Raw genomic sequence first — 12,692 nt, 5'->3', positions numbered from 1 at the left:
AGCCACAAAAGTTAAGCTTGAAAGTGCATTGAAAGAGGCAGAAATAAAGAAAAGAAAAGCAAAGTTACAGTGTGAGGAGGCAGAAATTGAAGCAGAATTAGAATTATGTGTGTCTCGTCGCAATGCTCAGTTGGCTGAAGTTGAGTACAGAGTAGTGTGTGAAGAAAGTAGTGATAAGTTGTCATCTATTTCAGGTAGAATACCTGGTGTACAGTTACAACGGAAAGTTCTTTCACAAGAACTGCAGCAAGAAGCAGCAGATTCTTTAAGTCGTGTCAAGCAGTACGTGGAAGATCAGAACAAGGTACCAGAATTTGATCTCAACCCTTCTTTGGAACAAGCTATGCCTGTCATACAACCTCTTCGTAGGCAGCCCAGTGATGCCAAGGCTAATCCTGTGAGTAACAGTTGTTGTGGAGAATTGTCGCGTTTCCTTTTGAAGAAGGAACTTTCCCTGGCACGTTTCAGTCCATTTGATGATCGCCCTGAGTCTTATGTGCCTTGGAAAACTACTTTTCAGCAGACCATTCAAGATCTGCATGTTACGTCTTTGGAAGAAGTTGACCTTTTACTCCGGTGGCTGGGCCCTGAGTCGTCCAAATTTGCGCAGAGTATAAGGACTTCCAATATACATGATCCAAGTAAGTGCATCAAGTTGATATGGAAGAGGCTTGAAGATAGATATGGCAGTCCTGTGATTATTGAAGCATCTATCAAGAAGAAACTAGAAAAGTTTCCTAAGGTTACGTTTAGAGATCCCAAGAAACTGTATGATCTGCATGATCTTCTCTGCGAAGTACAGTCGCTTAAAGAAAATCCACTTTACGAGAAACTGTTTGGACACTTTGACACATCTGCAGGAATAAACCCTGTGATAAGCAAGTTACCTCCTTCAGTACAAGGCAAATGGCGAGACAAAGCATCCAACTACAAGAAAACACAAGGTGTGTTATTCCCACCCTTTTCTTATTTTGTAGACTTCATTTCTGACGTTGCACAAATCCATAATGATCCAGGATTTAATTTTGAGCCAGAAGTAAAATCTCGTATAGACAAGACTTCAAAGCTAGATAAATTTAAAGTAACTACAAAGAAGACTGTAGTGCCTGATGAAGAAGCCCTTAAATGCATAATACATGGGACCAACCATTCTCTACATGAATGTAAAAGCTTTAAGTCAAAGTCTTTAGAAGAATGCAAGAAACTTCTGAAAGAAAATAGAATATGTTTTAAGTGTTGCATCTCGAAGAACCACTTAAGTAGAGATTGTCCAGAGGACATAACCTGTAAAGACTGTGGAAGTAAATACCATTGCACTGCTATGCATTTGAAGAAATTTCAGTCTGTTCCTGAGACAAGTACTAAGGCTCATGGCAGGGAGAAGCCGGAGCAGAGTGTTGTTAAAGAGTCAGGACGTGAACAAGCTTTAAATGTGACCAACAAGAGTACTGGTGTATGTGAGGAATTTCCTGGAAAGTCTTGTGCTAAAATTTTGCCAGTTTACGTTTTTCATGAGAGTAACCCGAGGAAGCGTATGAAGTCATATGTTATATTAGATGATCAGAGTAACAAATCTTTAGCTAAAGGAGAGCTTTTAGATTTCTTTGATGTTCGCTCTGTGGCAGAGGAATACATCATAACTAGTTGCTCTGGCCGTTCAGTTATGACAGGAAGGAAATCTGGTGGACTATGCATACAAGCTGTTGATGGTAGTCTACAGATGAGCCTTCCTACAGTCATCGAATGTGATGAACTTCCAAATAATAGGACTGAGATTCCAACTCCCAACATTGCTCGACTTCATCCACACCTCAAAGACATTGGTTCAGAAATTTAACCTCTTGATGATCAGGCTCAGATTCAATTATTGATTGGTAGAGATCTACCCGAAGCTCACCATGTACTAGATCAAGTAACAGGTCCACCAGGTACACCCTTTGCCCAGAAGATGAAGTTAGGCTGGGTAATTGTAGGTGAAGTCTGCCTGGGGAAGCATCACGCAACAAAGAATGTGAATGTAAGGAAAATATATGTAAATCCTGATGGTCGACCATCAGTCTTGAAGCCTTGTCCAAGTTGTATATGTGTACAAGAAGACACAAGATATCACAGCGGTTTTACACCATGGAAGGAAAATGATATTGGTTCTACAGTGTTTCACCGAACCAAAAATGATGACGAACCTGGAAAATCCACAGAAGACAAAATGTTCTTGAAGTTAATGGAGAAAGAATTTGTCAAAGAACCAGCAGGTAACTGGAGTGCACCTTTACCTTTTAAGCCCTTAAAGAAAAGATTACCGAACAATAAATCCATGGCTGTGAGACGTGCCAATAGCCTAGCCAAGAGTCTTCAGTTCAATTCTGTTAAAAGAGAACATTTCCTAGACTTTATGAAAAAGCTTTTTGAAAGAGGTCATGCTGAAATAGCACCACCTTTGAAAGAAAATGAAGAATGTTGGTATCTTCCAGTGTTTGGAGTGTGTCATCCAAAGAAACCTAGTCGTATCAGGTGTGTTTTTGACTCTGCTGCTAAGTTTAGAGGTACATCATTGAATGATGTGTTGATGACAGGTCCAGACCTAAATAATTCTCTGTTGGGTGTACTTCTACGTTTTCGAAAGAACAGAGTGGCTGTATTAGCAGATATTGAGATGATGTTTTATTCATTTGAAGTACATAAAGAACACAGAAACTATCTTCGTTTTTTTGTGGCACAAAGACAATGATTTAAGTAAAGAACTTATTGAATATCGTATGACCAGACATGTTTTTTGAAATAGTCCATCACCCGCAGTAGCAATATATGGACTACAGAAGACTGCTGAAGCTGCAGGAAGTACATATGGTGAAGACGTCACAAAATTTGTCCAGCGACATTTTTATGTTGATGATGGTCTTATATCTCTATCAAGTACTGAAGAAGCTATTAACCTACTGACAAAAACTCAGAAGGGTCTAGCAGATTATGGAAATTTGAGACTTCACAAATTTGTTTCAAACAGCCAAGAAGTCATGTCAGCCTTGCCAGGTGACGATATCTCTCAAGATTTGAAGGACATGGACTTTGATGCTGAACATCTTCCGTTGCAGAGAAGTTTAGGATTATATTGGGATCTTCAAGCAGATATCTTTACTTATAGGATTGCAGAAGAAGATAAACCCTTCACTTGTAGAGGTGTGCTGTCAACAGTCAACAGCATTTATGATCCTCGAGGATTTGCAGCCCCGCTTACAGTTCTAGGCAAGTTGCTTCTGCGAAAGTTCTTATCTGGGACTATTGATTGGGATGAACCTCTACCAGAAAACTGGATGAGGGAATGGAAAGTTTGGAAAGACTGTATTAAGACCTTACAATGTTTGAAAATACCAAGAATGTATGTTCCAGTATCCTTGTCAACAGAAGTCAAAAAAGAATTGCATGTCTTTTCAGATGCTTCCAAAGAGTCAATTGCTGCTGTCTCATATTTGAAAACTGTACACGAAGATGGCAGTTCAGAAATTGGATTTGTGATGGGGAAAGCTAAAATTGCACCCTTGCATGGGCATACTATACCTCGTCTAGAATTGTGTGCTGCAGTACTTGCAGTAGAACTTAGTGAAGTGGTACTTGAGAACCTTGATGAAGAAATTGATATAGTGAAATTTTACACTGACAGTAAAGTAGTTCTTGGCTACATCCACAACCAAACAAGACGATTTTATGTATATGTTGAGAATAGAGTGAACCGTATTCACAGGTCAACTAAGCCAGAACAATGGAATTATGTTCCTACTTCTGTGAATCCAGCTGATCGAGCAACTCGCTCTATGGTGAATGATTTCTCGTGTGACGACATATGGCTGAAAGGACCTCAAACATTCTTGAGTAGGCGTCATGATCTTGCTCAAGAAACTCCACAGCTAGTTCAACCAGAATATGATAAGGAAGTAAGGCCAGATGCTCTGGTAAAGGCAGCTAAAACCTGTGTGATTGACAATTTATCAATTGAGTGTCACAGATTTGAAAGGTTCTCTGAGTGGTATCGCCTAGTAAATACTGTTGCTTTATTGCAGAGATGTGCATGTGCCAAATCATTTAAAGGTAGAGCTGATAGAAGTGTAGAGTCTTTCAGAAAAGCTGAAATATTTGTGATCAAAGCAGTTCAAAAGGAAACTTACAAAGAAGAAATTAGACTTCTTGAAGCAAAAATGCATCTTCCAAAATCTAGCTCGATTATGGCTCTCAACCCGTACTTAGATGAAGATGGTGTGTTAAGGGTTGGTGGAAGATTGCAACAATCAAGTCTTGGAAGTTACCAGAAACATCCAATCATTTTGCCTGGTAAAAGTCATATTTCTACACTTATAGTACGTCACTATCACCAAAGTGTTCGACACCAAGGACGTCATCTTACAGAAGGAGCTGTTAGATCTGGTGGATATTGGATTACAGGCGTGAAACGGTTGATCTCATCAATCTTACACTCCTGTGTCCAGTGTAGAAAGTTACGAGGTAAAGAAGAAGTCCAGTTGATGAGTGATCTACCAGCAGATCGCTTAGAACATACTCCACCCTTTACCAATGTTGGAGTTGATGCTTTTGGACCTTGGACTATAACGACACGCAGAACTCGTGGTGGATCAGCAAATTCTAAACGGTGGGCTATTTTGTTCACTTGTCTTACAACAAGAGCAATACACATTGAGTTGGTAGAAGAAATGTCCTCTTCAGCTTTTATTAATGCACTTAAAAGATTTGAAGCTCTCAGAGGTAAAGTTAAACTGTATAGATCTGACCGAGGAACCAACTTTGTTGGTGCAACTGATAGCCTCAAGATAGATGCAGTAAATGTGGAAGAAAAGAAGATAGTAGACCATCTGTACCAAACAGGCACTAAATGGATCTTCAACGCTCCCCATTCATCGCACATGGGAGGTGTATGGGAACGCCTCATTCGAATCTGCCGGAAGATCTTAGAGTCAATGCTAGCTGAAACTCCTTATAAAACTTTGACGCATGAAGTGTTATCAACCTTCATGGCAGAAGTATGTGCCATAGTGAACAATCGACCAATAATAAACGTATCAACTGATCCAGAAAACCCTTTCATCTTGTCACCTGCCACCATTCTTACTCAGAAAGTTGGAATAGACCATGTAGAAGATTCAGTAGGAGAAATTGATACAAAAGACCTTTTGAAAACAGAATGGAAACGTGTTTCTGCCCTCTCAGAAATATTTTGGAATCGTTGGAAAAAAGAATATCTGCACACACTCCAAGAACGTAGAAAATGGTGTTGTGCAAAACCTAATCTCACTGAAGGTGATGTTGTGTTATTGAAAGACAGAAGTGTTTGTCGTACACAATGGCCATATGGAATTGTTGTAAGAGCTATCCAAAGTGAAGATGGCAAAGTAAGGAAAGTGGAGTTAAAGGTTATGAGAGATGGAGGGCCAGTTGTGTACACAAGACCAATTTCAGAGTTAATTCTTTTGGTTTCTGGTGCTAAGTAGCTAATTTTATTTGAACAAGTCACATTTCAGTTCCTATTTGTCATTTAATCAGTATTAGAGTAGTGATATCAAATTTGTTGATATCAGGCAGGGAGTGTAAAGGAATCAAGGATTCCTTGTCTGATATTATATATATAGAATTTAGATCAAGAATTTATTTGATTTAATGTATTAACATGAGAATGATTATTTAATTTCATTTAGTTTGTAATGTTGGCTACAGTGACGTTAGAGTTGTGCGAACGCCCTACAAAAACGCATTGTTGTGAATCCGCGGAGCCCCTCTAGAGAGCCACGTGAGACGTCTTGTGCTGCGTACTTTTAAATTATTCTTGTTTTATAAAGATTTGGGCCAGCCACACTGTAAGTCAACTATTTATACTGTTAATAATGTATTGTTCAGATTTTAGAGCACATGTTAATAACAAAGTTGTGTCTTTTATGTGATATATAACTTGAAATTATGTGATATAAGTAGTCCCATTCCTATTGCACTCTTATATTTTTACCAAGCTTTATTTCAGTTATTTACCAAAGAATAATGTTTTGTTTCCTATTCATTTAATGAAAGTATCTAGTCTTTAATTATTGATCTTTTATAAAGTGCCTTAATAACTCAGGAAATGTCATAAGATAGTATAAGGAATAAGAAGTTATTTGTTTGTTTAATGTTTATATATATATGTTAGTCTTGCAGTATTTTTATAATTTTCTATTGATTTGTTCTTAATATTTCTATCTCATATTGTATTAATATTATGTGATATTTGTATGATTCATTTACTTTATTTGTGTACAACTTTTTATTTCCAAAACTGTGAAGATTTATTTTCTTACAGCTTTTCACCTCATATCACGTGCACGTTCATGCGTACGTGTATGTTGTCATCAAGCAAGTTGGATACACTGCTCATACCTACCAGCTTGTGATCATGACAATAAAGGTTTAACTGACTGCTAGTGTTTTACTGGAGGCAGTACAAGGGGGGTTTTCGACTCATCTCTCCAAAGGCCGGTTTTCGCTAGATTTCGCCGGTTTTTCGACTATTGGAATTTTACTCATTATAATAATAAAAATGTTATTATTTCCATTCTCATTATTAGTATGAAAATTATCAGAATAGAGTTCATTATTGCTATTATTACAGTAGTTATGAAAATTATCATTATAATTATTATTTATTATTATCATTATTATTATTGTCATTATCATCATAATTATCATCATTAGTGTTAATAATAAAGGATATATGAACATCATTATAATTACCTGCATTAATGTTGAAATCATCATAATTATCATTTAAAAGGGAATTTTTGTTTTCGACCTTTCTCTCAAAAGGCTGTAATACGGAAGATTTTGCCGTTTTTTCGAACTTTAGGATTTTATTAGTTTTAGCCTTTATTTCATTATAAATGGACTCTATGATTATTATTATCATCATTATTGTCATTGTTCTTATGATTATCACTGTAATTTTCATCATTATAACTATTTTTATAATGATAATAACAAAAATAATAATTTTAGAAATAATGACAATAATACTCATAATAACAATAATGATGATATTATTATAATTTCTATTGTCATTATTAGTATGAACATTATTAGAATAGAGTTAATTATTGCGATTATTTCAGTAATTATCAAAATTATCATTATAATTATTATTTTATTATTATCATTATTATTGTCATTATCATCATAATTATCACCATTATTGTTAATAATGAAGGAATTATAAAAAAAATCATCATCATTACCTGAATTAATGTTAAAATCATCATAATTATCATTTATAAGCGAAAAAAAGTTTTTTTTTTTTTTTTTTTTTTTTTTTTTACCTTTCTCTCAAAAGGCTTTAATACGCTTGATTTAGCCGTTTTTCGACTTTTGGGATTTTATTTCATTATAAATGGATTCTATGATGATTATTATCATTATCATCATTATTGTCATTATACTTATGATTATCATCATTATAGTCATTATCGTCATGATTATCATTATCATTATTGCAGTTATAATGATTATTATGCTAATTATTACTGTCATTTTCATCATTATAACAATTTTTATAATCATAATAGCAATAATGATAATTTTAGAAATAATAATGACAATAATACTCATAATAATAACAATAATAATGTTATTATTATTATTTGTATTGTCATTATTAGTTAATTATTGCTATTATTGCATTATCAAAATTACCATTATAATTATCATTTTATTATTATTATCATTGTTTTTATTGCCATTATCATCATAATTATCATTATAATTGTTAATAATAAAGGAAAGATGAAAATCATCATAATAATCACTTAAAAGCGAAAAAGGGTGTTTTTCGACATTTCTCTCGAAAGGCTGTAATACGCTAGATTTTGCCGTTTTTTTCGACTTTTGGGATTTTATTACTTCTGGCCTTTATTTCATTATAAATGGACTAAATGATAATTATTATCATCATTATCATCATTATTGTAAATATTCTTATGATTATCATCATTATAGTCATTATCGTCATGGTTATCTTTATTATCATTATCATTATCGCAGCTATAATGAATATTATGCTAAGTATTAGTCATTTTCATCAGTATAACTATTTTTATAATGATAATAACAATAATGATAATTTTAGAAATAATAATGACTAATACTCATTATAATAACAATAATAATGATATTTTTATTATTTTTATTTTCATTATTAGTATGAAAATTATTAGAATAGAGTTAATTATTGCTATTATTACAGTAATTATCAAAATTATCATTATAATTATCATTTTCTTAATTTCATCATTTGATATTATTGTCATTATCATCATAATTATCATCATTATTATTAATAATAAAGGAATTATCATGAAAATCATCATAATTACCTGAATTAATGATAAAATCATCATAATTACCATTAAAAAGACTACGCTAGATTTTGCCGTTTTTTTCGACTTCTAGGATTTTATTAGTTTTAGCCTTTATTTCATTATAAATGGACTCTGTGATTATTATTATCATCATTATCATTATTGTCATTATTCTTATGATTATCATCATTATAGTCATTACCGTCATGATTATCATTATTATCATTATCATTATTGCAGTTATAATGATTATTATGCTAATTGTTAATGTTATTTTCATCATAAATATTTTTATAATGTTGATAATAATGATTATTTCATTAATAATAATGACAATAATACTCATTATAATAACAATAATAATGATATTATTATTTCTATTCTCATTATTAATATGAAACTTATTAGAATAGAGTTAATTATTGCCATTATTGCAGTAATTATCAAAATTATCAATATAATTATCGATGTATTATTATTATCAATATTATTGTTGTCATTATCATCAGAATTATCATAATTATTGTTAATAATAAAGAAATTATCATGAAAATCATCATAAATACCTGAATTAATGTTAAAAGCATCATAATTATCACTTAAAAGCGAAAAGGAATTTTTTTTTTTCGACGTTTCTCTCATAAAGCAGTAATACGCTAGATTCTTTTCTGATACTTTTCATACTAATATTGAGAATAGAAATAATAATAACATCATTATTATTGCTATTATAATGAGTATTATTGTCATAATTATTTCTTAAATTTTCTTTCTTGTTATCATTATAAAAATAGTTATAATAATGAAAATGAAAGCAATAATTAGCATAATAATCATTATAACTGCAATAATGATAATAATGATAATCATGACGATAATGACTATAATGATGATAATCATAAGAATAATGACAATAATGATGAGGATGATAATAATAATCACAGTCCATTTATAATGAAATAAAGGCTAAAACTAATAAAATCCCAAAAGTCGAAAAACGGCAAAATCTAGCGTATTACAGCCTTTTGAGAGAAAGGTCGAAAAAAAACCTTTTTCGCTTTTAAATGATAATAATGATGATTTTAACATTAATTCAGGTAGTTATGAAGATTTTATTGTTAATTCCTTTATTATTAACAATAATGATGATAATTATGATGATACTGAGAATAATAATAATGATAATAATGATAAAAATAATAAAGTCATAATTATAATGATAATTTTGACAATTACTGCAATAATTAACTCTATTCTGATAATTTTCATATACATTCAGGTTAACAGTTTACTTCCATGTTTTCATTGGAGATAACATGTTCCTCATCTTCATTGCAGTTAACAGGCTTGCAGAGTCAATACAAATAGCCCAATATTGATAATGATGATAACGGTAATAACAATGATAATGAGAGTAATAATGACAATTATAAGAGTAATAATGATAGTAGTATCATTACTTTTATCATTATTATTACCGTTATTATTATTATTACTATTATTGCCATTATTACTATTATTATCATTATTATTATTTTTACTATTATTATCATTATTATTTTTTTTTCTATTATTATCACAATAATTTTGATTATAACTATTGCAACTGCAATAATAATAATTATAAGAATGATGATAATGACAATAATTATATTAATGATGACGAGTTTCCCATTTTTCAATTTAGAATGATAATTATGAAGATTTGGGCAATAATTACGGGAATTCTGCATATGAATATGATAATTGAGTTAATGATGATAACTATGATAATGATGAAGTAATAATAATTTTGGTAATGCAATAATATTCAATAACCTCATAATATTGATAATAATAATAGCCATAATAGTGGTAAAATATCTATTTAAAATGATAATTATGGTGATTTTGGAAATTGTGATTAAAGAAAATTGATCCATTTTGAAAATGAGAATTGCAATAAAATCCAATATTCTCATGATAGTACTTCTAATAAGGACATCATTAGTTATATTAATTATAATAATAGGTACTATGGACATCACTAGCTATATTAATTATAATAATAGGAATGATAATAATATTGATACAAATGAAAATTATGATAATGGTAGTATCAATATTAATTCAAGTATCATCATCATCATTGTGGAGCTAACGCCGACGGGGGCGCATAGCCGCATCCACCCTTTGCTTGTACCTGCAAGGGTCCCTCATGGCAAGTCGCCAGGCAGGGACTCGGCCCATCTCAAACTCCTCGCGACAGGTTTGATCGATCAGCCCAAGCCACGACTTCCTAGGTCGACCCACAGGCCTCCTCCACCCAGGGTTGTCTCGAACAGAGACAACCTGGTGGGCAGGATCATCCTGGGGGAAGCGAGCCGGGTGGCCGTAAACCCTGAGTTGACGATCACGGATTGTGCAGGTAATAGGTCCTGTGCCAGTCTCACGGTAGAGCCGTTGGTTGGACACATGGTCCTGCCAACAGTACCCCATGATCCGGCGCAAGGACCTATTACAAAAGGCATCAAGTCGAGACTCCAAGGCGCAGGATAGTATCCAGGTTTCACTACCATATAGCAAAATCAGGGCCTTGAAGACACGAAGCTTGGTCCTTCTGCATAAGTACCGGCATCTCCAAATACTCTTGTCAAGAGAGTTCATGACCCCTGCTGCCAGGCCAATCCGTCTACTGACTTCATGGTCTGACAGCCCAGAGTTATGAACTACACTACCAATGTATGTAAAGCTCTCTGTGACTTCAATGTCCTCGCCGCAAGCACGTACCGACTGAACAGGTTCTCCTAGCAAGTACCCAAAGTCCTGGATCTTGGTCTTGGTCCAGGAGACCTCTAGACCCAAGGGCTTCGCTTCATTACTAAATGCATCGAGAGCCACCACTAAGGATTCCAAAGACGCAGATAGAATGGCAACATCATCAGCAAAGTCACGGTCGGTAACCTTGATATTGCTTAGAGTAGCTCCACAATGACTTTGAATAGTAGCTCTGCCCATTATCCAGTCCATGCAAGTGTTGAAAAGAAGCTTGACAGGCCCCCACCACACTTTACAGCACTTTCAGTACCAGTATACAGACTTGCTATTAGTCCAATAATCCTTGTTGGAATTCCTCTCAGTTTCAAGATCTCCCAGAGTGACTCCCGATGCACCGTATCGAATGCCTTCTTGAGGTCGATGTAGGCTGCAAGCAAATTCACGACGACGCTCTATATGACTCGAAGTGCTAGGATACGGTCTATTGGACTTACCAGTAATTCAAGTATAATAATATTTATTATTACTATTGTCATCATCATAAGTATGATAACTATTGTAACTGCAATAATAATAATGAAGATGATGATGATAATTATATTAATGACGATAACAACATTAGCATCGATTTATAATGTAAAAAGGGCTAAAAGTAAAGAAACCCGAAACGTCGAAAAACACCTAAATCTGAGTATAGCTTTTTCAGAGATCAATAGAGTCCAATTATTGAAATGGTGGTTATGATGATTTTGGCAATAATTACATTAATCATTATAATGATAATAATGAAATAATGATCATTTTGATAAAAAATGATGGAAATTGCAATAACATCCACTATTCTCATAATTTTCATAATGAAAATGATAACAGTAATGATATTACTGTTTTTTGTATTATTACTGTTATTACTATCATTAGTTTAATAATAATGGAAATAATTACAATAGTATCAAATATTCTCATAATTTTAATAATGGTTATAATGATAATAATTGTAGGGGGGCATAGACCCACTAAACCTTAAGCTGTCTTTTTGACAAAGCAAGTAATGCTCATGGAAGACAACACCAGATAAACTTACAATAAACCATATAATTACCCCATTAGTGTTTTCATCAAGGTGTCAACACAAAAATATAGAAGGAAGTCTTCAACCCAAATGGATATAAACATAGGCAAAGAAAGGAAAAAATAAAAGGTAACAAATAAATAAAAGTAACAATAATACAAAAACAAAATCGTATAGCATAGTCCTGACAAATTCTTGGTGAAGACACTTGGAAAAGTATGAGAAAGGGTTTAACGGACGGAAGCCAAGTTAGAGGGCATAAAAAAGAAAAGTCAAGAAAAGGACATAGATAACGAAGACTACGGAGCACCCAGAAGGTCAGGCACGATTCAACTAAGACAAAACTAAAAAAAAAAAAAAAAAAAAAAAAAAACGGTATTTACGGAATGACCTCCCAGGAGCACTTAATTATAAAATCAAAAGCAACACTGTAGGCACGGAGTCTCAAGCAGTGTTCTTCAAGGATGACTTGGATCTGATAA

The 12,692-nt window shown here is 33.2% G+C and overlaps 3 protein-coding genes across 3 annotated transcripts in view; 2 read left to right on the top strand and 1 right to left on the bottom strand.

The window, feature by feature from the left end:
- The window catches only part of LOC113824146 (uncharacterized), a 7,139-nt gene extending 689 nt beyond the window's left edge, over positions 1 to 6,450 (top strand). Inside the window, exons 1-3 of the mRNA XM_070116496.1 lie at positions 1 to 2,365; positions 3,406 to 5,858; positions 6,335 to 6,450. The exon at positions 1 to 2,365 is cut by the window's left edge and continues 689 nt beyond it. Of these exons, the coding sequence (XP_069972597.1) occupies positions 1 to 1,837 (1,837 nt within the window). The 3' untranslated portion in view covers positions 1,838 to 2,365; positions 3,406 to 5,858; positions 6,335 to 6,450. The remainder of the gene's footprint in view (positions 2,366 to 3,405; positions 5,859 to 6,334) is intronic.
- On the top strand, positions 1,949 to 9,760 carry LOC138860058 (uncharacterized). Its single transcript, XM_070116863.1, has 4 exons — positions 1,949 to 2,702; positions 2,797 to 5,491; positions 5,841 to 5,858; positions 9,661 to 9,760. Exons 1-4 carry the CDS (start codon positions 1,949 to 1,951, stop codon positions 9,758 to 9,760), a joined length of 3,567 nt encoding a protein of 1,188 aa, XP_069972964.1.
- LOC138859959 (uncharacterized) lies at positions 7,313 to 12,359 on the bottom strand. The gene is made up of 2 exons (XM_070116497.1): positions 9,401 to 12,359; positions 7,313 to 8,396 (listed from the first exon to the last, which is right to left on the bottom strand). The coding sequence occupies exon 1, from the start codon at positions 11,388 to 11,390 to the stop codon at positions 10,518 to 10,520; it is 873 nt and encodes a 290-aa protein (XP_069972598.1). The 5' UTR covers positions 11,391 to 12,359; the 3' UTR covers positions 7,313 to 8,396; positions 9,401 to 10,517.
- Positions 12,360 to 12,692: the final 333 nt, after the last annotated feature.

Source organism: Penaeus vannamei, chromosome 39 (genome assembly GCF_042767895.1).
Source record: "Penaeus vannamei isolate JL-2024 chromosome 39, ASM4276789v1, whole genome shotgun sequence".
NCBI lineage: Eukaryota > Metazoa > Arthropoda > Malacostraca > Decapoda > Penaeidae > Penaeus > Penaeus vannamei.
The sequence above is the reverse complement of the archived record's forward strand: the minus strand, read 5'-3'. Positions and strand labels throughout refer to the sequence as shown.